Raw genomic sequence first — 27,035 nt, forward strand, 5'->3', positions numbered from 1 at the left:
GCCTCTGTTGCTTATTTATGTGCATCAGGTTTTTAGGCTGGCATTGGCTGGCAAAGTTGCTTTTGGGCGCTACCGAATTTATGTGCCTTTGTCATATTTGCTGGCGGCCTTATAACAATAATACACAAATATGGCCAATGCGTTGTCAACAGCTGCAGACTCTGGCTAAACGCAGTTCCACTCTCTGCCTACCTCCCTCCCTCCCTCCCTCTCTCTCTCTCACAATTGCATGCAGCGCACAATCAAGCGACAAATTGATCGCACTCCGAGATAGGCAAACTCTCGAGCAACATGCTGATGATGGGGTCTGCATAGGCCTACAAGGCAATGGACCAAGGACACACGGACAACCGGAGCCGGACAAGCTGGACCTGGACCTGGACTCGAACGACTCGCTACAGCTCGGAAACTAATATCTGTGCAATGGCCAATGCCAATTTTCCTATTTAATATGCCACGAATTGACATGGCCGTTGCCATTAAGCATTTGATATGGGGCTACGCTTGGTTACTTTGGCCCTCGGCCTGTCACATTACAGACAGTTGGCATTTGGGCTTAATTTAATCAAATTAGCTGAGAAACGAAATTGTTTTGCCTAATCGAAATCGAAAACAAAAAGAATTTAAATTATGATAGTGTTCAAATTGCATGCGTAATGCATATTGCAATTGCAATTGCAATTGTATTTGGTAATTGCTGGCTGCAATATGTTCGAGCGAATGCAATTTAAATAATTAATAATGCACACACAATTTAATTTCATTAGGATAATTCTAATTAGAAAGAGGAGCTGCAGTTGCAGTTGTTGTTGCAGTTGTTGTTGTTGCTGTTGTTGCTCTATCGCCTGTGTCCAATCGCTGCCAGCAAAGGCCCAATTTCCAAATGTAAGCTGAAATTTAATTGAAATTGTTGCTGTCATTGTAAAATTAATGAATAGACAAACAGCACACACACACATAGACACACACACATAGACACTCGTACACCTACACACACTGCTGCACATTCATAGAAAAGCAATTACATTTAACAGCTGCCTGGGCAGCAGCATTGATGAGCTTTGCCACTGATGCAGTACGATAAAATGGCATGCACAAGCCATCTATATATTATATATATATACGATTCTCTCTCTCTCTATATATATATTTGTGTGTTTGTATTTGTGTCACATTATATAATGGCTTTGCCTGATAATACCACAACAGCCAAGCGGCTAATTAAATTGCTATGCAGCTCAGGCGTTGACCATATTAAAATCCATTTAAATCTAACAAATGTATCGATATTCTTTTGGACCACTGGTCACAGAGTCCTATCATAGTTAATCATCTAAAGAAGCATTTTGTTTGTTTGCTCTCACTCTCTGTTGCTCTCTCCCTTTCTCTCTCTCTCTCTCTTCTCTCTCTTCTCTCTCTGTGCGTGTTGTGTGTTTCGCCATTGTTGGGCATACATTTCCAATCAGATAACACTGCAGCCAAAACGCACGAGCGCACAAACCATGGCCCTGGCAGAGACAAGAGTCAAAAGGATGAGCAGCAGCTGAAGGAGCGGGAAGCGGGATACGGGTGACGGGAGACCGGAGATGGGGAGCAGCCAACTGGGAACAGTGGAGGGCAACGTGGAGGCCGTAAGCGTGTTATCGAAATGCTGTTGCCACTACCACTAATTAGTTAATGCATGACCAAATAATTGTTGCCATTGCTGCTTTTGTTTTCAACATACATACATATATGTATATAAATGGGATTATACGTATATAATGTGTATATTGTGTATACATATACTTATATACATAGCTAAGCAAAGCTGTGCTGTACAAGATACAAAATGAGTCTACAATTCACAATAGAATTCCATGAACAACTTTTCGTTAGAGCACATATGGATTATATTTAGTCAGGACTAACATTATGTCGTTATGTATGTCAAGTATCCACCGTAAACACGTAACATACGACAGACTTCTCTTTATGAGAGAATGAATATTTGCTTGCGAGTACAATGATTATATTATAATTTTAATTTTAAGGACCAGACTTCGCTCTTTCCAATGTCGAACTGTGCATCACAGATTGTTGAAGCTCTCTTAGATCAGCTCAGCAAAATGTGTTCTAGTACAATCAATCTTATTAATGCAATATATACATATATGAAATATTAGGTTTAAGCTATGTGTTTTATACTCTTAATATCTGTTTTGCTGTTCAATTAGTAAGAAATTGAAACAATAATAAAAACAATAGAATTAAGAATTATTTTGATTTGTGATTATGATTTGATATGTGCAAAAATACAAATGTACAAATTAAAAAAAAAAAAATACTTACATAAGATAAGCGAGCTGAATTCAAATCGTTCTCAGCTAGCAAAAAAAAAAAAAAAAAAAAAAAAAAAAAAAAAAAAAAACAAAAAATGTTTGGCAGTTCTTATATAAAATGTTGTTGATTTTATTTTATTATTTTTTATTGAAATTAAATTAGACAATTTTAATATGATATTTTATATCTTCTAACTACTTTTTTTTCCAATACTCTATATTTTTTCATATTTTGACAGTCTTAACCGAGCTCTGGAAATATAATGAGATTAGAAATTATTTGAGATCATTGAGATACATAGCTTTATGCAACACAGTCTTTCGCTGCGAAGACCGCTGCCTTTCATTTGAAATTTAAATCTTTTGCCGTCGTTTTCCGAAGAGAGTTTTTTAATGCCCATCGACTTTGGTGGGTGGCCGTCAACATTATGTACATGCTTCAAGAAAAAAACATTGTTTAAATTAATTCTGTATCTAAGTTAAGATAAAAACTTTGTTTAAATTAATTCTTTATCTAAGTTTAATATAATAAGTTAAGATATTATCATTCCTGGTTCTCAGTAGCAATGATCTGAAAACTGATGAACTTCGACTAAATATTTCGAACTATAAAAATTTTATTCATTCAATTTTTCAGAAGCAGATTAAAAATCTTTTTCATTTTATGTTTGTTTATATTTATATATATATACATATATATATGTTTTTTTTTTTTGCTGACTGATAAAAAATTCAGATTCTAAACATTAATAGTATGTATATACATATGTGTATATAATTCCTTATACTTACAGCAAAGCTGGAAGATATATTGTTTATTGGTTTAGGTCTTTATAGATTGGATTAGTTATTATCATTAAAAAATAAGTTAGTTATAGAGTTATTAAGATGTGGCTAAGTTAAAACTGTTATTGATTAATGTAGTCCGTCTATTAGCTTATTAGTTATATAAACGCCTCGCTCTATTAAGCCGCAGCCAGTGGCTACTGTTGCCCATATATTTCTATATACATTTACATACATTTATAAAGATATATATACACATATACATATATAATTTAGCTAGCGGAACCAATCGAACTAATCGAAATGCCACCACACTTGGCCCTCCTCTGCCGTCGTCGCAGTCCGCAGCCCAATCAGATATTTGATAACGATGCGAGCCGAGTGAGCGTTTCGACCAGGTCTAAACACTAATTAGCTAATGCATGCCCAAATATTTGTGACGGCTGCCTTGGTTCACAGGCCCATTGATTTATGCTCATATTTTGGGCGGGTTACAGCTAGCTGCGTATGCGTGTGGCAGGCGCATTTCCCGTGCATATCTAATACAAAACATGTACATGTGTGAGTGTATATGTGTATGGAGGCCTTATCGCAGATGCTGATTAACTGATTTATATGGCTTGTAATTTGTAATGCATTGATCACTGCGCATTCGAGTCCATGGGTTAAGCTAATGTCATTGAGCCTCGTGAGTTAGTCAAGCTAATTGCAGCACATAAACATACATACATACATATGTATATGTACATATATTATTTTTGCCCGAATCACAATGTAATTATATAACAATTATGGGCGTGGTCAGGCAGAAACTTTGTCGCATGTCGTCGACGTTGACTTCCAATGCAATTAGACAAATGAGGCCGCAACGCTAGACTGGGGGGAACTTTGGCTACACGGAACTCTCGTGATGCTGAATGTAAGATCGATCTATATGGTCACTATATATATAGTAGATATACCAATATTTTGTGCTTGGCTGCGTTCAACGTGCATTTAATTGTCGTCGGCTCAATTACACTGGCCAACACAGCTGATGCACTCGCCATGATATCCATACAAGGTATTTGTGATATTGTTATTATTCTATTAAATGGATGCTCGATGAATGATGAGCCTTGCGTGCCTATATCTAGGTATATATATACATATATATATATGTATTGGTATTTGTGAAATTTGTAGCACAAGGTGCAACGGAAACGGATGCTCGCTGACAATTAAATGACATTAGCCAATGCGCATTGATACGTGGCTGCAGCGAATCAGCAAATTTGCCTAGCTGGATGCCGTTTTTATGGCCGCCAGACACGCGTTGGCCATTAATTAGCGCCATGCCCATAAAGCGGGGAGGCAGTCTAGTTTTTAACTACTCATAAACTTGGCTCTAAGGTACTTACATATCGAGTGGATATATGTATATGTATATATGCTGGCTTTATGGCCAGGCTCGTAAAACAAAAGACTTAGGCAACGAACTTTGTCGGCTTTCGTTTATTTGTGGCTTGTGTTGCTTTTAAGTGCTGCTGCTGCTGCTGCTGCTGCTGCTGGTTCCACTGCCCCAGCCGTTGTCGTTGTCGTACCAATAAATTAACATGCCATTTCACGCCTCAATACAAGCTCATAACTCATGCGTTCAATAACGAACAAATGCCGCATAACAAATGCCCCAAAACTCAGCTCAACTCAACTGAAAAGAACATTAAGTTGGGCAGACGCGCGCACGTTTTGTATTGAAGACGCATCGAAATTTAAAGAGCAATTCATAAGCATAAATGGGCATTAGATTATTATTATTATTATTATCATTATGTGTATGTGTATGTGTTGGCATAGCGTCGTATATACACGCACCCACACTCAATTTCATTTACGATTTCTGTCCAATCATCTGGCCGCAATTAATCAAACTCTTTGCCCGTCAAATACCGTTCTACAATTTACACTCACACAATGAGAGAGAGATTGAGAGAGAGATAGAGAGAGAGAGAGAAGCATTTGTTTATTTTTTTTTTTTATATATTTTTTCATAAATTATTTTATTTACTTTTTTGTTGTTTTTTTTGTAATATTTTTTTTTTATATATTTTTCTGGTGATTGCCTTTAAATTTAAATAAACGTATGTTTTTTTTTTTTTGTATTTTTTTGTTTGTTTATATTCAACTATCAATATGGCCAATTACAATACATTTATCGCATATGCTTACAACATACATACATATCCGTAGCTCTAGAAGTAGGTATACATATACATATACATATTACATATATTTGTTTTTGTTTTTTCGTTTTGTTTTTGTTTACGCACATAAATTAAGTTAAAAACTAAATTTGTTTTATATGTACACAGAACTTAGGCGATTATTTTGTAGTTATATAAATACTTTTTTATATTTCTTCTGTTTTTGTTTTTGTGCTAAAATTATACAAAAGTTGCTAACAAATGTTTTTTTTTTTTTAATATATTATTTTTAGTTTTGCTTATATAATTTTTACAAATTGCCTTTAACATTGAATTAATTTAAAAGTATTTGATGTTTATTAATAAGACTTAGCCCTAAACATCGAACATATGCAGCTATATATAGATCTTTATGTATGTACATATTCTGTGTGTGTGTGTATTTATATTTATATATATATATGTCTCACATACACTGTCCTACAATTTGACTTACTTTTGTTTTACTTTTGTTGCTCTGCCCTCCTCTTTGTCTGGCTATTTGTTTATTTAAATGTAAGTTTAAGTTTATTTTACATTAATTAAATTTGCATTTAAATTTATGCTTTCTTTTTCCATTTCTTTTGTTTATCACGTCTGTTTGTTTAATATCTAAAAATTTAACTAATTTACAGTTTAAAGTATTTTTGCAATTTACAATTGCATTGCATTAATAGGACAAACATTTTGCAGTTGCTTTTGTTTTTGTATACAAAACATTTTTTTTTTAATTTAAATTTTATTTTATTTTGTTTTTTTTGGACGTGCATTTTGTTGAAGTTAATTTTAATGCTTAGTTATCGTTAGTTTCTGTGTGCTTGTTGCTGCTGCTCTCTGCTTCATACATACATACATATATACATATTTTAATATTTATAAATTTCGCTTTGTTTTTGCTTTGATTTAATTCATATTTTATTTTATTTTTATTATTTTTTTTTTTAGTTTCTGCTTTTGTTTACATTTATTTTTGCTGTTTGCTGATTTTATGGCAGTTCATAAAGCACAATTAAATACGCCGAATTTGCGTTAAGAAATTAAATTAATTAAGCGAAAAATAAAAAACAATGAATTCATACAAACACACTCACGCACACACACACACACACGAGAGAGCAATAAAAATAATATGTGCGGCCCTTTTATTAATTTTAATGGGCTTTTGTTTTAACTGCTGGCCGACGACGAAAACTTAAATAATTAAAAATTGCACGCAATGTTTACAATTAGGAATAGCCAGCACTTGGCTGCCCGCTGCCCCCGCGGCCCCCGCTGCCCACACACACGCCCCCTGCGCCACAGACAAGACAAAGTGCCTAACAGTCGAGTAGGCATTCACTTGCTGCGCGTCTCGAAGGTCCTGGCGACTCCTGCTGTGGCTGTGGCTGTGGCTGGGGCTGGAGCTGGAGCTGTGGCTGCGGCTGTAGCTTGTGTGAGTCCTCAGTTTGGCATTGTGTTTGGAAATCAAAGTCAGTGGTTGATGTGAAACGGCTCTAGCTGAACAGGTTGCTGTTCAAGTTGTTCCCGCTCCATCACGTGTAGTCAGTGCGCCAAGTGCCCTGCAAGAGGCGAACAAAGCAAAGGGAAATACCAAATTGAAACATTAATAAAAACAAAGCTCTTATAAAACGTTCGTTCTCTCTCTCGCTCTCTCTCTCTTGGAGTGCTACTCTTATACTCACCATTGAGCTGAGTCCCAAGTGGTAGGGCTGCGAGTGGGGCACGACGCCGCCGCCCAGCGAACCGGCCGTGGAGAAGCCACCCTGCAGTCCACCGGAGGCGCCCAATGCGCCCATGCCGCCGGTATACCAGCTGCCGTGCATGTGCGCATGTGCCGGATGCAGTCCGCTGGAAAGGTGTCCATGTTGCGCTGGAATGAGCCGAACAAAATGACGAATATTCATGGTTAAAACAATCGTTCGGTTGCTCAGTCAGTTGGAATGTTTTGATGCTTACCCATGGAGGCTGAGAAGCCGCCGCCAAAGCCCTTGGATGGATCCAGCGGCTTGAAGTCGCCCATGCCCAGATGTCCGCCCATCGGCAGGCAGCCGCCGCCCAGGCCCTTCTTCTTCTTCGACTTGGAGCTGAGCTTGCGATTACGCGTCTGTATGCCCTCCTTTTTCATGGTAAGTGGACGATTGACCTGCATGGAAGAAGGGGAAGAAGAAGCAGCAGATGCAGCTGTTAGTTGTGGGTGTTGCAACTAGAGGGGGAAAAATCAATAAACTGTGTCTGCCGGCGGCAATGGCGACCCAGAAATGGGTCAAATTTATGCAAATTCATTGCGCGGCCCTTTTGGGCCGGAAATGCCGCTAACTGCACACGCTGTCTGTTGCAACGCACTCTGTGCAACAGCGCTGTGCGGCAGCAGTCCGGGAACCGGGAAGTGAAAATGAAGTACTACAAGCATTTCTACACGATCAGATAAGCGACATTTGCGAATGCGATTAGTTGGCGCTGATAGCAATAGCGGACGAGCGACGACCAAAGGCTGGGAGAGAGGGAGAGAAACAGGGAGAGAGAGAGAGAGCGAGAGAGGGAGGTAGTCAGGGTGAGGACCAAGCTACTTTTGCTCTCCCTCTACCTCGCTCTTTCTTTCTTCTCTTTTTTTTTGTGAGTCGCTTGGCCATTGTTGAGGCTGCCCTGGCTGCCGCTTCATATGCAATTTCTTATCACTTGCGAACATCTAAGCAGCGGCAGCAACAGCAATGGCAACGGCAACAACAACAACAACAATTGCGCTACAATTACAATATTGAGTTACCCATTCGTCGGACGACAAAGAAAAAGTTACATTATATATACATATACACACATACATATATATATGCAGTTATAGTATATAGTCATTGCTCGGTCTACCTGGGCGTGAATTACGACATTGTTTGTGGCCCCTTTTTCTGTTTTTTTTTTGTTTCTGTTTTTTTTTTTGTGCGCCCAGAAATTGTTAAATTGTCGAGCAATTGTTGAAGCCTCTTGACGAGATTTTCGAGGGTTGATTGTAATGTAATGGAGCGCAAACAAGAGCAAACGTATCACTTACAGTGGCTGAGGGATGCTGACGCCGCTGCGTTGGGCGATCGGCAACGGTAATTGATAGTCTCTGCTCTGTGCCGCTCCCTAACGTTTAGCACAAATTGTGGCAATTAGCTCAGCTGAGCAGCAGCAGCAGCAGCAGCAGCAGCAGCTGCTCCTTCGCAAAAGCTTTAATTGATGTGCAGCAGCCACTAAACAAAGCATAAAGTTGTTAATGTGCTGATCGCACAGGCCTAGCTCATTAGGGGATTCATAAGAAATTGCCGTCAGATTTTTATGCATAAAATCTTAATCGAGCGTGCGCTCTGGCTGCATGCAACACGCGCGCGCCGCTGCAGTTGACTTGCCAGCAGCAACTGACAGCCAGCCAAGTGGGTGGGCCGCTGCTGAAAGGGCGAGCGAAACAGAGCTCAGTGCCTGTTGTTGGCAAATTGAGTGAGACGGTGCCAGGCGCTGCCTTATGCAATGCATTTATCACATGCATGTTGAGACATGTCTATATACTATTCTAACGCCGCAGGACACTCGGCAGCTGCACACGCGCTCAGCAGGAGACGTTACGATAGATAAGCTGATAAACTGTTAACAGGATGTCTTGTGTCTGTGTGTGTGTGTGTGTGTGAGCGACGGCAAGTGTCTGATTTGCTCTTAATTAGCTGTTTTCCAGTGAACTGCGTGAAGACACGCGTAACGATACCAGCGCAGCCCCTTACCAGTCCCCGCCCCGCCCCACGCCCCTTCTAAATAGAGTGCAGCTTGTGATGTAAAGTGCAGTCGGCATTTCCATAAAATGTGCCAATCACATGGCCAGATCGCTCAGCCAAAGAGGCCCACACAGGCGGACGACAACGACAACGACGACGACGACGATGGCGGCCAAATGACAAACGAATTGAATTGAAATGAACTGCTACAGCTAGGCAACAACAACAACAACAGCAACAACAAACACTGAGCAATGCAAAAAGCGCGCTGATTGGCATCTTATCAAGATGGGACACTGTCCAATTGAAAGAAAATTTTTGCAAAATAAATTTCGCCGCTATGAATGCGCACTGGCTTCATGTGAGTGTGTGTGTGTGTGTGTAGGCCATTAGCTAGCTCACACACACACACACACACACACACTCACTTGCTAGCCACCCAAAGCGATAGCATTTATAGTTGTGCTTGCTTTTTTTTTTGGCGCATTGCTCATACGCCACGTTGCAAGCCGCCGCCGCTTTTAGTTTATAAATCAGATTAGATATTTGGAGCACATATACAATGTATAAGGCTTGTGCCTGATGCTTTGATATACATACATACATATATACATATATATATATATCTGCCTCGACTCCAACTTTGCCTTCGACCAAGCTCAATTAAAACATTTTACCGTCGCTGTTGATTGAACTGCAGCTGCTACACACACACACACACACTCGCACACACACACACACACCCTAGCAAAGCCAATGCCTAATTAGTTTGCGGCTGCACAGGTGGCCCATCATTTTGGTGTCTAACACCGTCTGACATGTAAATGTGCTAAAAGTTCAAGTGATTTTTTACCTGTCCCCCCTCAAAAAATAAAGAAAAAAAAGAAAAACTTTTGGCCACATTTAACAAAACTCATTAAAAGCTAACTGCAGGGCATATTCGCAAAAAAAAAAGAAGCAGGAAAATGTAAGCAGCAAACGTAGACAGCGAAGGAAAAACGTATTTCATGAGACTGGGGAATACCCTGTTGTGAGAGAGTGTTTAGGGATTGTATACGGAGTATAAAAGTAGTGAAGATCTCGGGGGTATATATTCTATATTTTACAGATTATATTTAGTATATGAAGAGTATGTGTATAGAACATCGTTTAGAATATATGAATGCATGCAGAAGGCAGACTTTAATTCGAACTTTAAGATCTGTCAGAACTACCGAAAGTCAGGATTTGTCTGAACATAAGAAAACGTGACAAAAAAATACGTATGCAGAAGTTAAAACATCAAAATACATTATTGGGCATATCAGAGATGAAATACATTGGCTCATAATCCAGATAACTTATCTCATATTGATCCTAAGTCGGAATACTTTATCTCATGTTGGTCATATATGTAAGCACCTCCATAGTTTACCTTAGCTAAGATACAATAGCTTCTATTTAATGGGTTATAGACTATATAGTATCTTAGCAAAGTCTATTAGCGATTATTATTAATATTATTATTATATTGTGCATAAATACTATATCTCTTACAATGATCTCATCCTAAGCAAGACACTTTGTCTTACATTGTAAAAATCAAAATCGAGCTACTTTATGCTATAGCTAGCATACCATAGATAATCTACCTTACCCCATATTGACCACATCATAAGCAAGATACCTCATCTTAAATAGCCCGCTGCGCATATCTTTCATATTTCACTTTATATCACTTATCTGAAGCATCAGTTACTCTGAGCACTTTCAGCTATCGTCACCCTTTCATCTACCACAATGTTTCTTTTTTTTGTGCTTTGCTCACAGGGTATACAAATCTCAGACCCTAAGTGTTAACGTTTATATGCCGGCTGGTACATGGGCTAATGAATATTTAATAAGCCAGAAGTTGGTCAGAACAACCCTCAGCTGTTTGGGGGCGCCCCTCAGGGCGCGAAAATGTTATTAAATCTAGTTTCCACATGGCTCGACAGCCTTTATATCATTGGCTGCATTTCCGCACCGGGGCTCGAGTGGGTGGAGTGGGCGAAGGAGGGGATGGAGCAGTCGGAATCAGTGAGCCGTAGTCTATTACATAAATTACGCCAATTTCTGGGCGCTCGTCGTCGTCATCTGACGCCGGTTGCCGTCGCACGCGTTGGCCATAATAAAATCAAAGCTTATCGCATTTTCACAGCCAAACACCAGACGCTTATCTTGCAACAACAAACACGAGCAGCAAGCGGCAAGCAGCAAGCAGCAAGCGGCAGCAACAACCACGACGGGCATCTTTAAATAATCATCAACAATTCATCATTCGGGGTAGCTGCTGCTGCTGCCGTTGCTCCCATTGCAACCTGCCACCCCCTGTGGCAGCCCAAAACGAGGGCGTTGGGTGTGCAATACACTTCATTTTTGTCACTTTTAATCTATCTCTGTGTATGTGTGCTTGTGTGTGTGTGTTTCCGCTGGAATGCTCGAGTGGCCCGAACCGTTGTTAAATGTTGCGTTAAATCGCTTAAGCGCTTAACGAGGGTTAAAAGCGAATCGCAAATCGCAAATCACAAATCGATATAGCTGAATAAACTTTCGATGTATATATAGATGGATAGATATGTGTGTATATATATAGATGGATAGTAGTTGGGTTTTCTACTTACATTGTGCAGCTTGTAGTACAATCCGCAGGCATTGCAGACCGGCTCGCCGCTGGCGTTGCGCCGCCAAAGGGTTGTGGTTGTGGTCTTGCAATTGGCGCAGGATGTGCCCGCCCGCTTGGCCGCGCTCTGCAGCGACTGCAGCGTCTGTAAAGAGAGAGAAAGAGAAAGAGAGAGAGAGAAGGAGTTAGTGTGAGGAAATACTCAATATATATTTATTTGATTAATTAGTTTATTAATGTTTCCTCAGCTCAGCTTGACTGCTGAATTGATTATGCTAATGTCATACGCCCACAAATATGTTGCTTGCGCTAATTGAACGCTGCCAAAAATGAAAAGAAAAAACTAACGCACAGAATGAGAGCTAAAGAGAGAGAGAGAGTGGGAGAGAGAGAGGGGGTACACAAGTATGTGCTTGGTGCAGCTCCTTTTGGCAAACAAAGTTGCTCGACACACCAGGCAACAACATTTTTTAAATGGCATGCGGACTCCGACTTGCTGCCTTTAACAGCAGCATCAATTCATTAAAATGACAATTTTTACAAAACTGCCCAAAAACAACAACACCAGCAGCAACAACAACAACAACTGGAGAGCATGTCTGCGCCACGCTTAAATTTCCACGAATTGGCTACAAGAAGCGTAGCCCCAAACTGCAGACCCAAAACATTTTGTGCCTGGACCGAAGCGAACCACGAACGAGAACCAGAACCAGACGCGGAGTCAGACTCAGAGTCAGAGGCCCGAAAAGATCTTGGAGCATGTTTGTTGCTTGGGCATCTGGGCCTGTGCAGCTTCGACTACATACAGTTCTCTTGGCTTATGTTCATGTTGCTGCTTCAGCAACAGCAACAGCAACAGCAACAGCAACAACAACGTTGGCAACAAGGCAAACACATTGCAACGAGGCCCTAAACTGGCGTTGATCATGTTTGACTTTGATTTTTAATTGTTGCCTCCTGCCTCTGCGGCTCACCTGTTCTGGTTGTGTCTTGTGTGCGCTGCCAGGCTGCCAAGCTGCGACGTTGCCATTAACATAAATCAGAGGTCATGCCACAGAGAGGGCCATACTTTTTGGTGGCACTGTTGCCGTGTGTTAACGAGCTTGTAACAATTTCACATACAGACAGCTGCGATTGCAGGAAAAAAAGAAAAGGAAAACGAAATCGAATTTCGAAAATGTGCGAGAATTCAAAATTCATTTGCAACGCCTACAAATCGTGGCAGCGAGCGACCAACTTGTGGTAATTATGTGGCAGCCACAACGAGGACAAGCTTTGGGCCAGTGAATGCCTAAGTGAATGCCTATACACACACACACACACACACACACACACACACATATATATAAATTAAGTTGTTAACATGACAGTGCAACAAAATGCACTAAACAGGCGAATGCCACAAAATGTTGCAAGTCTGCCAACTGGTCGCACTTGTAGGTGCTAAGTCTGCAGCGCGCTTAAGCAGGCGCTGCTTAACTAACACTCTGCCTCCAAATGTGGCACATAAATCAATGTCAGGCCGGGGCCACGAAGTGAGAGAGAGTGGGGAGAGAGAGGCTGTGGGTGTGGCTGCGGCTGTGTGTCAGACCGTGGGGGCAGCATCGCATTGACAAACTGTCAAACATTGTCAAACGTGGCGCATTTTAATTGAAATGCAAAAAGCGCAAGCGCCAACACTCAAACAACAACAACAACAACAACAACAGCAACAGCAGCAGCAGCTGACATACAAGATGGCGCTTGCGATAAATAAATAATACTATACAAAAGCCAAAAGACAATGCACTCAATTCCCATATATAAAACATGTACATATATATATATATATAGATATATATATATATATATATATATATATATATATATATATATATATATATATATATATATATACGGATATATACATATATTTGCGTTGAGCTCATAAATTCAAAATTTCTCAATGCGCTTAAGCATGACAAAATGCCCTTGCCACACTACGCTTACGAAGGGCTACTTCAGTTTTGTTGCATAAAATGTAATGTATATGATAAAGTATAAATAAAGTATATAAGTCTTTAAATTCGCAAAAAAATGTATTATATATTAAATAAGTATAAATACAGTATATAAGTCTATAAATACGAGTACGAGTACGAGTCTCGATAATTTGTACCTCTCGCTAAAAATCACTATAAATCGAAAAACAAAATCTCTCCCTTGATAAATATTCGTTCTCGATAATTCTCGATAATTTGAATTTCTATTTAAACCGAAAGAAATTGAATCCTTTGTCGTTACGAAAATTCGGGACTCAGCTGTATATCTAATATATATTTACATATGTGTAGATCTGTTAATAGATGTTTGCTCAGCCCAGCTACTCACAACTATGTAAGCAAAAATGTATAATTGCTAGCCGCATATCAAAATTTAATTTATACCCTATGTTTCTTGAAAGGTCTTAACTAGGCTCAGAGGCTTACAGCTAGAATTTCGAGCTGTTGGCTACCCTGATTATATATATTGTCTGAATTAATAGTCCAACCCCAGTCATTACTAAGGACCTTCACTGTTCGACTATTATAAGTGCTGCGCTGCTCTCATTATCCATAAGAAATCTAATCATCAAGTAAAGTTCGATCACAATAAATGCTGATAAACATAGAACCTATACAGAGTATTTGATATTCATCATAACTCAATGACAAATTGCTCATTATTATTATTTGTATTTTTTTTTTTTTTATTTTTGTTGCCACCTTGCGTTGATTTATGACAGTTGCAAGTGCTCACAAAAAAAAAAAAAAAAAAAAAAAAAAAAAAAAAATTAAAATTAAATTAAAAATTGAAATAAAATGTCTGCAATTCACAAAATGGCGTTTGCTTGAATTTAATTTTTCGAAGCCCTGAATTTTAATGTAAAATTTGTGTGTTTTTCTGAATTGTTTGTGTTAAATGTGTATGTAAATTGTGTTTTCATTTAGACAAAAGCGGAGGAGGCGCATTTAAATATTTAATTGAAATTGAAATTGTGAAAACAAACGCAACAACAACAACAGCAAATGTGCCACGAAAATTGTGTAAAGCGAGTGAAAAGCGAGCGAAACAGTAAATGCTTTTGTATATAGGCGGGGCAGAGAGAGAGAGAGGTGGAAAAACGGAGGGACGATGGAGCGAGACGGGACGGGTCGGGGCGAGTCGGGCTGCTGGGTCAGACAGCCGAGCTACAGTTCTATTTATTGCGCAGCTTTTGTGCGCTGGGGATGGCAATGCCCTTTGCCATCTAAGATATCGCACCAAAGACGCAGCTGGCCAAAAGCAAGAGCAAAAGAGACAGAGTGAGTGAGAGCTAGAGAGAGAGAGAGGGAGGGAGAGGGACAGCCACAGCCGTTTGCCCAGAAAATGTTACGTTTATCTCAGTGTAACATCTTTTACTTGGGGGCACACAGTCAGCCGCTGTATAAGTATCTGTATCTCTAGATGTATCTGTATCTGTGTACGTGTGTGTGTGTGTGTTAGTTAGTTATATATCTGCAGCTGTAGCAGTAGCACTCTCTCTCTCTCTCTGTGTGTGTGTGTGTGTGTGTGTGTATTACCCCACTGCCCACGTTGCGCCGACATTTTATCAGCTCGATTTTTTTTTGTGCTCTTCTTCTTTTTGCTTTATCTAACAAAACATTCATTAAATTGTTCGCAGCCAGCGCAAAAAGTCGTTTGCAGTTGCTGTCTGCCAACCCTCAGCGCTCTTTTGGGGGTTGTTTTGGAGCAGCTCCCCACACTCACACACACACACACATACAAAGAGAAGATGGCAAAAGATAGCGCCCAGATCTCAGGCAACAGCGCAACGAAAATTTCTATATCTGATGCTGGTTTTGACTTGGGTTGCTGTCAGTTGCTGGTTTGGGTGGTTGGGGTGGTTCGGCTGGCTTTTTGGGGGGCTTTTGGGTGGCTGCCAGCGCCAGTGAAACGAAATGAAATGAAAAGCGGAGGCGAGGCGAGGCGTAGTGCCAACAAAATGTCTCTGCCATAACAGTTACATTTAGACAAGAGTGCGCTGGGTATATAAATATATATATGTACATATATATAAATTCATGCATATATATCTATATATAAATATCTCTGTGTACTGTGAAATTTAATTTAAAAATTCAAATTTCATTTTTTTTTATATATTTTATTTTTTTTTGTGGCTGTCCTAGGCCTGTGCCGACTTCTTTTTTTTGTGATATTTCTTTTATATCCTGGACTCATTTCCTTTTTGGCCAAAACGGATTCGTTGTTGCGCACAGCCACATGCTGTTGTTAGCTGGGGCGTGGCAATTCAGGCTGTTGCTCTGGTATTTGATGTTTATGTTGCTGTTGTCGCTCGAAGGGTTGCCCGTGCACAGCTCGTTGATTGGCTTGGTCTTGTTTCTCGTTTATTTGAGGCACATTTGCCTAATTAATACATCAGCTCGACTCATTTGCTGGCACGCACAATATATAAAAAACAATAATAAAAACAAAATACAGAAAAAAAAGCGAAAACTATTGCTAAAAATCACACCTGCTGCTTGGCTAGAAAAATCAATAAAATGTTTTACGGAACAGGTATAACAACAACACAAACATCTACATCTACATTTACAGCAACAACAACAACAATGTCAAATGTTGCTGCTGCTACGACAAGCTATTAATGTCGCTCATTAATGCTGCTCAATGAATTTTACGAGCCTTTTGGAGCTGGCCACAACTTGTCGCGCAGACAGCGCCCAAAAGGTTTCGCTCTTTTGCATTTTAAACAGCAACAACAACAACAAGCAGCAGGAACAAACACTGACAGCAACACGGACAAGTCTAGGCTAAAACAAAAGTGTAGCTCGCGATTTGTGAAGGCATGAAAATCGTCATTAATATTTGTCACTGGACATTGCAACTGCATATAAAATAAATGTATGTATATGTATATATTATATAGAGAGTCGGCCTGGACTGGCCCCTTTTGGCCAGCTGCTGTTACCAAAATGAATGTGCTCTAAACACGCGTCCTGCCGGCGGTTGGGGGCTGCGTGCTTGGCCACATTTTCACATATTGTCTGGCCGCAGTGGAAGGGTTAGAAATGCAACCCTTTTTGCCCTTAGCTGCAAATTATGCCTTTGCATATTAAATAGATTTATATTGTTCTGTATATTGTTGTTGTTGTTGTTTGTATTTTTTTTTCAACCCGTTCGCATAAAGCAGTTCGAGCAGGCTTTATGAGCCAGGGGCGCCCTAACAAGCAGGCCTTAATCATCACAGACTCCACCAGCTTCAACTCCAGCTTCATCTTCCTCTCGCACTCTCGCTCTCGCCTCCTCTCTCTCTCTCTCTCTTTCTCTCTCCCACTCACACGCTGTCGATTGTGAGAGCCTGTTTCATTATATTATTGGCACGCCCTGTTTTGCGGCCGCGGCTGCGCTTCATATCGTTAATTTTTAATTGATCTGCGCGCTGCGGCACAATGTTGCAGCCAGGTTCGTCAGCTTGTGCCTCAAGCAGAGAGCAGCAGCAGCAGTCGGTCAGCCAGCCAGCCAGCCAGCAGGACACTTATGTTGCATGGCCACATTTCAAGTGCATTTTAATGGCATTAGGCTGCCCACTTGATGAAATGAGCGCGCTCTTAACAAGATCCTAGCGCCCCACAACAACAACAACAGCAACAGCAACAGCCAAAAATGAAATAAAAAGATGAAAAAAATATATATAAAAAAGTCGGGCGACTTAATGCGCTCGATTGCGTATACGCCCCGTTTGCAGAACGTGCATTGAACTTTTACTTTGGCTCAGTTGGCTGTTGGACGACTTGCTTTAGTTTTGATTCGTTTTAGCTGTTGTTGCTGTTGTTGTTGTTGCTTTATCGATCGCTTTGACTTTGACTTTCATTTGGCGCGCATTTTTTGGTAACTTGATTTATACGTGAAGCGTCTGCGCCTTGCATTTAATTTTTGGCGTCACTGCCTCCAGTTTTGTTGGCCTCGTTTGCTGTTGTTATTGCTCTTGTTGTAGCTGTTGCTGCTGCTGCTGCTGCTGTTGTTGTTGCTGTTCTGATTTTTAATCGCGCTCAGCGCGAAATTCCCACGACAAAGGGCTGCCAATTCAATTCGATCCAGTTCACGTCTCAGTCTATCGCACATATGGCGCACACACAATGAGCGCTCAGCAAAAATGTGTTAATTAGAATTTCGTATAGTTGGTTAAATGTCGCTATTTCTTTTATTCTTTCTCACTCTCTCTCTGCCTCTCTCTTTGCTCGCCCCCGCCCGCAAAATGTGTCGAGTCAGCGTTTGTCAATCACTTGACGCCGGTTAATTTTATTGATGATTGTGGCTTTAAGCTTAGCCAGTTAGCTCGCTGTTATGGCTGCACAGCGGGATGCCAAACATTTGAAATACAAATCTGGAAATCTGACACGCTCAACTGACAGCTAGATAACTATGGCACACCGACGACAAGTTGCTCTGTCTAAAAATTTGTTGCTAAATATCTCGAAAATATGTTGAAAGTATATGAAAACTCTTTAAGAATATTGTTCAATATATAAATAATTTTTAAATGGCTTAAACATTTATAAATAAATATTTAAAAATTATTTCAATTTTTTTTGCAACTATATAGAAGTTTTTTTTTATATTTTTTTTTTAAATATTAGAAATATTATTTTTTAAATTTTAAAATGATTGAATTATAATATTAATTTGTAATTTTTTTAAATTTATGAATTATAATTTTTTATTTAAAAATAAATTAATTTCGATATCAATTTGTAGTTATTGAAAAATATTATTTTTTAAATTTAAAAATATATAATTTTGAATTTTTTTTTAAATTTATAAATAAAAGAATTTTAATATCAATTTGTAACTCTTTAAAAATTTGAACTATTTTTTTTTTTTAATTTAAAATTTTTTTAAATTTTAATTTGATATCAATTTGTGTTTCTTGACAAATTGGAATGTGCCAAATTCGAACAGCTTTGATTTGAGCTGAAATTTATATGATGGCCTGTCTCATAACTGTCAGCTTATCAAATTTATGCCCGCCTTTAACATATTTAGTTATTTTATATAAATAAAAAACGAGAAAAAATCTTGTGACTAAGTTAGGGCATTTCAAATCGAAACTGATGTATTTAATAGCCGTTAAATGGCGACTAATGCAAAGTGATGTTGTTGCTGTTGTTGTTGTTGTTGTTGTTGTAGTTGCTGTTGAAATACGCCTTTGATGTGTAATTAATTAAGCGGCTTTTGTGAGCACTTAAATAAAACATTTATAAATGATTGTGTCAAGTGTTGATGTGTTTATTGTTACAGCAAATGCAACAACAACAACAACAACAACAACAACTGCAGCTATAAACTGCAAATGGCAATTGCAAGTCTTTGCATGCAAATGATATGAAGCAGCGTAATAAGGATAAAAATAAACAATTTTGCAGCGCTTAACAACAATATATATAAATGTATATGTATGTGCATATGTATGTGTAGGAACAGCGGCAAGAACAACGAGCCAACGTTTTGTTCAATTTATTGTGTGAAAATTCGCATAAATTAAAAGGCAACAAAAACAAAACAACTGAAAGTCGACTGAGGCATAAATATTATGCAAAATGCAAGCAACGCCCCTCCTGCCCATGCCATGCCCCCTGGGCGCCTTGACTGACTGCTCGACTGACTAACATATGCCGTTGAAATTTATATTTGTATATTTATATAAGTCACGATTGTCCGAGATGCGCCCAGCCCCAGCTGACCTTAGCAGCTGCCTTAACATGCATTCGCAATTTACAATTCGCAATTAGCCATAGAAGCGGCTGCCAGCTCTCAAAAAATGTGACAAATTCATATCGAAGGTTGCTTACCGACTGAGAGTACGAAACGAAACGGTAATTTTTCGGGGCTTGGCCGGGAGTTGGATAGAGAGCCAGCGGCTATGTTAAGCATTTGGGACTTGTAATTAAATGCAATTATTGAAACGCCAGCGGTCAAGCCGAGCAGCCAAAAAAAGACAACAACAATGACAACAGCAAACATGTGTAGCGAAGGCGACTGAAACAATGTTGTTGCTATTGCTGCTGCTGCTGCTGCTGCTGCTGTGGCTGTGGCTTGGCTGGCGGCTTAAAATACATAAATTAAAAATTTGCATTGTTCTGTTTCAGCAAGAGCAACGGCAACACAAAGCAGACAATTTTTCGTGCTGCTCAAAAGTTACGACTTGTTGACTGTTTTCATACAATTCGGAAATTTAATTAAAGGCAACCGAGGCAGACAATGAGATGCGCAACTGTCGGGGCAGGTGCAGTTGGAGCTGAAGCTGAAGTTGGAGTCGCCAATGGGCTCAATGCTCAATGCATACGCTGTGTATGCAAAGTCTTGACCCTCTCTCGGACTGTTTTGCAAAATCAATACAATTGCCACCCAGCAAGTCAGCCAAGTCAGCAAAAGCAAAGGCAAAGCGAGGCGAAGCGCGAAGCGAGGCGAGTCTCTAAAACAATTGAATTGCATTTCAGGGCGAATGCCACAGGCGATGCAAGGACATTGATGGGCCGCATCCTGTTCGCTGTGCGCGCACACATTCACAGTCGCTGCCATAAGTCAGCGGTCGCGGCACATAAATTTTAATTTGTTGCATATTTTGTCAACGAGAAATCAACAAACACTTCGGCTCCAGCTGTGAATTTCTTGGGAATTCCCTGCGTTTGTCCGCGCTGCCACGTCAGGCTGGCTGTGTGAATGTGTGTGCGTGTGCGTGTGCCTGTGCCTTCTTCTACTTATATTTGATTTTCATCCAATAATGGTTTATTTATGTTAATGTTATGCAATCAAAATGCATACGATTTAAATGCCAATAAAAAATCAACGCGACGAGCCAAGACACGAACCCGAACTGCATTTAACAGTTGTTCGTTGTTGTTGCTGTTGTTGCTTGTTGGTTATTTTGTTTTTACGCATGTTTAATGGACTAATTTTGTATAGGTCCAGCTCGCAGTGAGCTGTACTGTTGCTTTCTCTTTCACACGCAGTGACAGCGTGTGAGTTCGTTGCTTAAGTCTTTCGTTTATGCTGCTGCTGCTGTTGCTGTTGTTGCTGTTGCTGTTGTTGGTGATGTAGTTGGCGCCAGGGCAGACCTTCGGACGGACAGCGTTACATATATTTTCATAGTTTGTTGCTGTTGATGCGCGCGCCCGATAAAAAACGATAATGTGCCTTGGCCAACAGCGCAGACAGCAGACAGACAGACAGCGAGACAGACAGAGAGAGAGAGAGAGAGTGGAAGAGAGATGACAACAGTTGTTCAGCCAGACTTCTCCAATAACCCACACAAAACAACGAGCGACCGCTTGGGCTGCTGCTGCTGCTGCTGCCTGATTATGTTTTTAGTGCGTTAAGTGATAATGATGATGCGCCTTGATCGTTATCAGCCAAAGCGTTCACTCAGCTCAGCTCCGGCTCTGGCTGCAGTCGTCCAACTCCAAATGCAATCAAGACGCCAGCTAGTCAGAAAAATGATAATTAAATACACGCTCTCTCCCTCTCCCTCTCTCATTCCCACTCGCTCTCTCTCTCGAAGTGTGCTGCATTTGGGTTCCAGGAATTATTATGACATTTGAGAACTTTCACGCTGCTTTTTATGGCTTTTGGCGACAGAAACGTGCGCCGAGATTGATGCGCCAGCAAATTCCCAAGAATACAGTTCATGAATTTATTGATCAATTTGTGGCAATGTGTGGAAGCTGCACACAGCGGGTGTTGCATCCACGTCCCAACCAGCTTCACTATTCACTATTCACTATTCACTAGTCAGAGGAACTTACCAGTCTTCGCTTTGGCTTGATCAGCGGCCGATTCTGTCCGTTCATTTTGTAGTAGAGGCCACAGGCATTGCACAGATAATGTCCGGTGCCGTCGCGTCGCCACAGCGGCGTGGAGGTGGCACCACAGTTTACGCACTCGCGTCCCTCTGCAAGCAAAAAAAATACAGAATAAAATACACACACACACAAATTGGTTAATAAAACAAAAATGGTTAACAAAATGCATACATATGTATATAAGCTAAAATTTGGTTTAAATTGGAGCTGAGTGCCGAGTGCAGGCAGCAAAAATGCGCCAGCTTGTTAGCCAAAAACCAAAAAAAAGAAGCAGAAGAACAAAAACAATACAAAGTAGCAGCAACAACAACAACAACAACAACTCGCTGTGGCACACATTTTTCAGCTGCTTCACAGTCTTGTATTTTTTTTGCTTTTAGGTTCATTTCTATGCTTGTTCGCGGCGCCGTAAGAGGGTATATAGGCTTGGTATACTGTGCAGGATTAAGGGATTTTCTGAGCTAGATACTATATTAGACTGAACTTGACCACGCTTCGATTTTAGAGTGATTGATTATGGTTTTTGGGGGGCATGGAATATTGAGCATTTAATTTATTTATTTATATATTTTTAAATATATGTTTTTTTTATTTTTAAGTATATTTTTAATTAACTTGCATTTATTTATTTATTGTTAATTAATTTATTTGTATATTTTTCAGGATTTTTGTATTATTTTTTTTAGTATTTTTTTTTAATTGAGCAACTTCATGGTTGGCGTCATATATCTCTTAAATGTATATATATTTTTATGTTTTTTATTTTTTTTTATTTTTTTTTTTTGTTTTAGTTAAATATATTTTCAGATTGAGCAACTTCTTGGTGTCCTTGGCCTTAATGACCAAAGCATATATATTCATATTAAGTAATATTTATATATGTATATTTAATTTTGTAAAACGGATTTTTTTTTTTGTATATATATTGTATATTTGTATTTATATTGTATGAATATATATTTATATATTTTTTTATTGAGTAACTGCTTAATGTATATAACCTTCATGGGCGTGTCCTGTATTTTGAATTTATTTATATATATATTTGTGTATATATTTTGTTTAACAACTGAGCTGAGCTCAGCTCAATATTAAAATCCCATTAAATTCACTTTTCTCTCCAATTGAACGAGTATTTTACAGTCATTGCTAGCCATCAACAAAATGCTAACTTGTATTTTTATTTGTGAGTGTTTTTCATTGTTTTTTTTTTTTTTTTTTTTTGTATTTTTTTTTGCTGGCATAAAACGCATGGAAGCGGAAATGATGGATTCGCTGGCACTGTAGCACTGCAGCGCTGCCTTCCTTGCTGACTCTACACATTTTAATTAAGCAGCGCCCGGTTCTAGTGACTGCAATCGGTCCCCCTCCCCCCACGACCGGCCTCCCTCCCCACTACCAGCCCTTCTACCACAAACGCAACTCATTTGAATAACTTTAGGCATAATTTGTAAGCGACTTGACTCGACTTGGGCCCCGAGAGCATTTGGCTTTGGAAATGAAGTTGCAAATGTAACGCGTTATTAACGTTCATATTACAGTTGGCTTTTGTCTTTGTTTCGGGCCGAGAGAGTTGTTGCTGTTGCTGCCCCTGCTCTCTAGCATTTAATGACTGCCAATAAATGGGCTTCATTATATCGTTTGTCTGTTTGTTTGTTCGTTTCAAATTGAAATTTAGTCATAAAAAAATGGAAATAATAAAAATAGAGTCAGCTCCAACAGATTTAACGCTACTTTTTGGCCCCCCCGATTAACAAAAGCTGAAAATATGTGGGGCAATTTGAGCAGACATGCCTGGGTCTGAGTGTCTGCATACTTTTGTACGCACTGTAATTAATTAACGTTTCGCTTTACATGCCCATATGAGCATAACTGTTATTCCTTTCCTTCTTTTTTATTGAATATTAGCTCGAGTCACACCCAAGTGTGGGCGAGGGCAAGGGCGAAAGGGGGAGGGGCTGGGGGCACGTGGGTGTTCATTAAGTGCGTTGTCAACTCGTTGCCTGCCCAAACGCCATTAGAGACATTTTGATGACAGTTTCTGCTGTTTCGAATTCTATTCCGTTGGCTGCTTTAAGAGCCTTACGTGATTTGCTGCTGTTTATACGGCGCAGCAGGACTATCACACGTGTCCGGCCGCTGCCTGCTGCTGCTCCTGCTGCTCCTGGTGCTGCTGCTGTCCGGCTGGCATGCCAAACATTTTGTTTTTGAGCTTTCAAAGAAATTAAATTAAACGTTCTGCGTGTTATGCGCCGCCGCCGCCGCGGGTGGCTCACCCAGCGCACCGCCCACCCAACCACTCGCCAGGGGCGCTCTCGTTTCATAAACAGTTCATTTGTTTTCATTTAATCGCAACTTTACTTTGCTTTTCTCCACAAATATATATCTATACAAATGTATATATATATATTTACTTTTTTATAGTACTTTATTTTTTTTCTTTTGTCTCCTCTGCGTACGACTTTTTTAATTGCCTCACATTTGGCACTGGGCGTTGTTTGGTTTACAGTTTCAGTTTTCCTTTTTTTTTTCTGTTTTGTGATTTTTTTTTTCCTTTTTGGGAGGGGGCCTGCGTAACAAAGACCCCAAAGCCAAATTGCCGCCAATCAAAAAAGTAACACCCACTGTATAAAAATTGCATAAATTATTTGAAAGTCGTTGAAATTGTATACAGTTATTTGTTTGACTTTATGTTTTCTCTGTTATTGTTTTTTATTTTGTGTGCAACATTTAATTTTTTTTATTAAGTTGTCGATCGCGAATTCTTTGAGTTCTCAATTTCAGTTCAATTGAAGGCATATATTTGACGTATAATTAGTTTGGTTCGTTGAAGCTGTGGAGTTATATATACACTGGGGACAGGCTGAAGATTATAGACTGTAGACTGTATAGATTATAGACTGGAGTTTATTGACTGTGGAGTTATAACAGTTATTTTCATATACTTTTCTCTCTTGTCTGGCAATTCCTCAATATACTTGTTTAACAAATGCAGTTGAAGCTTTCACAGTTCTCTGTTTTCTTCTGTTTACTAGTTGCTTAGAGTTTTCATTCTGTTTTTTATCTGTTTTTATGAGTATGCTCTAGATGTGTGGAGCAGTTCTTTGGTTTGTGCTTTTCTTCTGCTTTATATTCTAAATATATAAAGTCCACATATATTGAGGCTCATTTGTAGTTGTATGACAGCTCTATTGATGAAGCTAAGATGGCCATATTACTTTATTTTACATACATCTAAATATTTCTTCTTTCTTTATATACTCAGTGCAGCTCGTGGATATCGCAAGTAGTCTAGTTTATTATATATCAGCAACTTATGTTATGATGCTAAATTTGAATAGTTTGGATTCATTATATATAATGCCAAAATATTCTCTAAAAGTTCTGTGGAATCCGATTATAAGATGGAAGATGCTATAAGTGTGTATAAGTGTGCTCATATAAGAACTTTCATCACAATAGCCTTACGGACTCTATAAATGCTATAGCCAGATTCTACTGTACTATATAGTTTAGTATATTTACCGCATTCTTCTAGACTACATGATTCCTTAATCTATGTTTACTGTTCAAAATATATTCCATGATCCCAATCTTTTTTAATTTATAATTCTAGTACCTATGATTCTGAGATGATATTTCAACTATCATCATCATCAGAGCCTGACGTTCATTACAGCTTAAGACTTTGCCATGAAGCTGCAGTTTCTCATAACTCATAACTCTGAATCTGAAACTCTGAGCTTCTCTTGCATAAACTTACTCCAAATATTAGGCATCCCATCTAAGCATTCAGTCTAGTCTAGAATCACAGTCTCTGCTCAATTTCATTCAAATTTCTCACTCGAAACTCTTTTGTCTAACATTCTCTGGCCTATCAACAGTCTTGGCTATTGCGGCGCACAGTAGCCGCAGTCGAGTGCGGAAAACTTTATGCATTTATTGGCTGTAATAAATCCGAATAGAGGTGGACTATATATACTTGTATATGTATATGCTGGCCATATTAAGCCATAAAGTGTGGCTTTTGTGGCATTGTGAGTGGTTGTTCTTGCTCTGGCTGCTCTTTTTTTGTTTATTTTTTTTCTTTCTTTCCTTATGTTTTGTTGCTTTTGTTCTAGCACAATTCCAATGAAGTTCGCTGTGGCTGTGGCTGTGGTGGCTGCTGCTCCAAGCCACTCGCCAGTTAATAAATCAAATGTGTTAATGATGTTTTTACCCAGTGTGCCCACTTTTGACAACAAAGGCAACACAAGAGCCAACAACAGCAACGACAACGATGGCGACAACTACTGAAGGCTTTGCCTGAAGTAGACGTATCCGCAATATGAGTTCCACTCGGGGCTGGCTGGTGAGTATATGCTATATGGATGCTATGTGGCATACATGGCGCACGCGCACAGCTTCTCATACACACCCTCTCTCTCACTCTCACTCACTCTGTCCTTTGTTTTAGCAGAACTTCTGCTCTGATCTAGAGGATCCTTTCGTTCTCTCTCGCTCTCTTTCGCCGTGTGTGTTTTCTTTTCTTCTCTTATTTTATTTTTTATTTTATTTTTATATGCCCATTAAATATTTCTTTGGGCTCTTTGTTGTTATTGTTTTGATTTCAATTTGCCTGACGCCGGACTGCTGCCGTCTGGCTGCTCTTCTCCTTCATCTGGGGCTCTGCTGTCTCTTTGACAGTTTTTCACATTTTATTTATTTTCATTTTCATTTTCATTTACGTTTTCCACACAACACGTAGCAGGTTGGGCCAGATTCTCGCTTAGCCTATGATTTAGTAGCATGTTATAACTGTTTCTCTTGTGGTCCACACACAGAGCCACAGTCAGAGCCAGAGCCAGAGACAGAGCCACAGCCACATGGGCACAATCATCCGCAGCATTGCGTTGTAATTTCTTGGAAATTTGTGCACACTTTGGTATTTCGTTTTCGTGTGCTCTTCTTTGGGTTTTTGGTTAAGGTTGCTGTTGTTGTTGTTGTCTGTTTATTTTTTTTTTTTTTACGGCCACGGGTCCGTGTGACATTGTCTGGCCATGGGCCTGAACCCGAAAACGTAGCCCAAGTGAGCGTAGCATCTGAACCTGTTTTTAGGGCCTGATTTGGCATTAAGGTCTTCGGCTATATGGATGTCCGAGTTTAAAGGTCTAACTAACTGTGGTCGCTGCTTGATTTGACATTTGGCGTCAGTGGCCATAATTGTCTAGAATTTATGTCTTGTACCTTTTCAGAGACAACAGAAATTCCCTTTAATTTGTTAGTCGCATGTGGGCAGGCCCAATGCGAAGGGTCAACTGCAGTTTTAATTAGTTGCCGTTGTTTGTTGTTGTTTGTTGTTGTTGTTGTTGCTCTTGTTTGTTGATATTAATAAACATTTATACTAGTTAAAGGTTACTTAGATATAAATATAATATATATATAGAGAGAGAGAGAGAGCG

The 27,035-nt window shown here is 39.5% G+C and overlaps 1 protein-coding gene across 2 annotated transcripts in view; it reads right to left on the reverse strand.

The window, feature by feature from the left end:
* Window positions 1-6,048: 6,048 nt before the first annotated feature.
* Window positions 6,049-27,035, reverse strand: part of grn (GATA binding protein grain) — a 42,730-nt gene continuing 21,743 nt past the window's right edge. For both annotated transcript variants that reach the window (XM_018112948.3, XM_030383084.2), the window contains exons 5-9: window positions 21,538-21,683; window positions 11,712-11,855; window positions 7,286-7,472; window positions 7,012-7,199; window positions 6,049-6,888 (exon numbers count right to left, since the gene is read on the reverse strand). In XM_018112948.3, coding sequence (XP_017968437.1) covers window positions 6,862-6,888; window positions 7,012-7,199; window positions 7,286-7,472; window positions 11,712-11,855; window positions 21,538-21,683 — 692 coding nt within the window. In that variant the 3' untranslated portion in view covers window positions 6,049-6,861. The remainder of the gene's footprint in view (window positions 6,889-7,011; window positions 7,200-7,285; window positions 7,473-11,711; window positions 11,856-21,537; window positions 21,684-27,035) is intronic.

This window comes from Drosophila navojoa, chromosome 2 (genome assembly GCF_054131105.1).
Source record: "Drosophila navojoa isolate 15081-1374.11 chromosome 2, UAZ_NAV_1.0, whole genome shotgun sequence".
Classification (NCBI taxonomy): domain Eukaryota; kingdom Metazoa; phylum Arthropoda; class Insecta; order Diptera; family Drosophilidae; genus Drosophila; species Drosophila navojoa.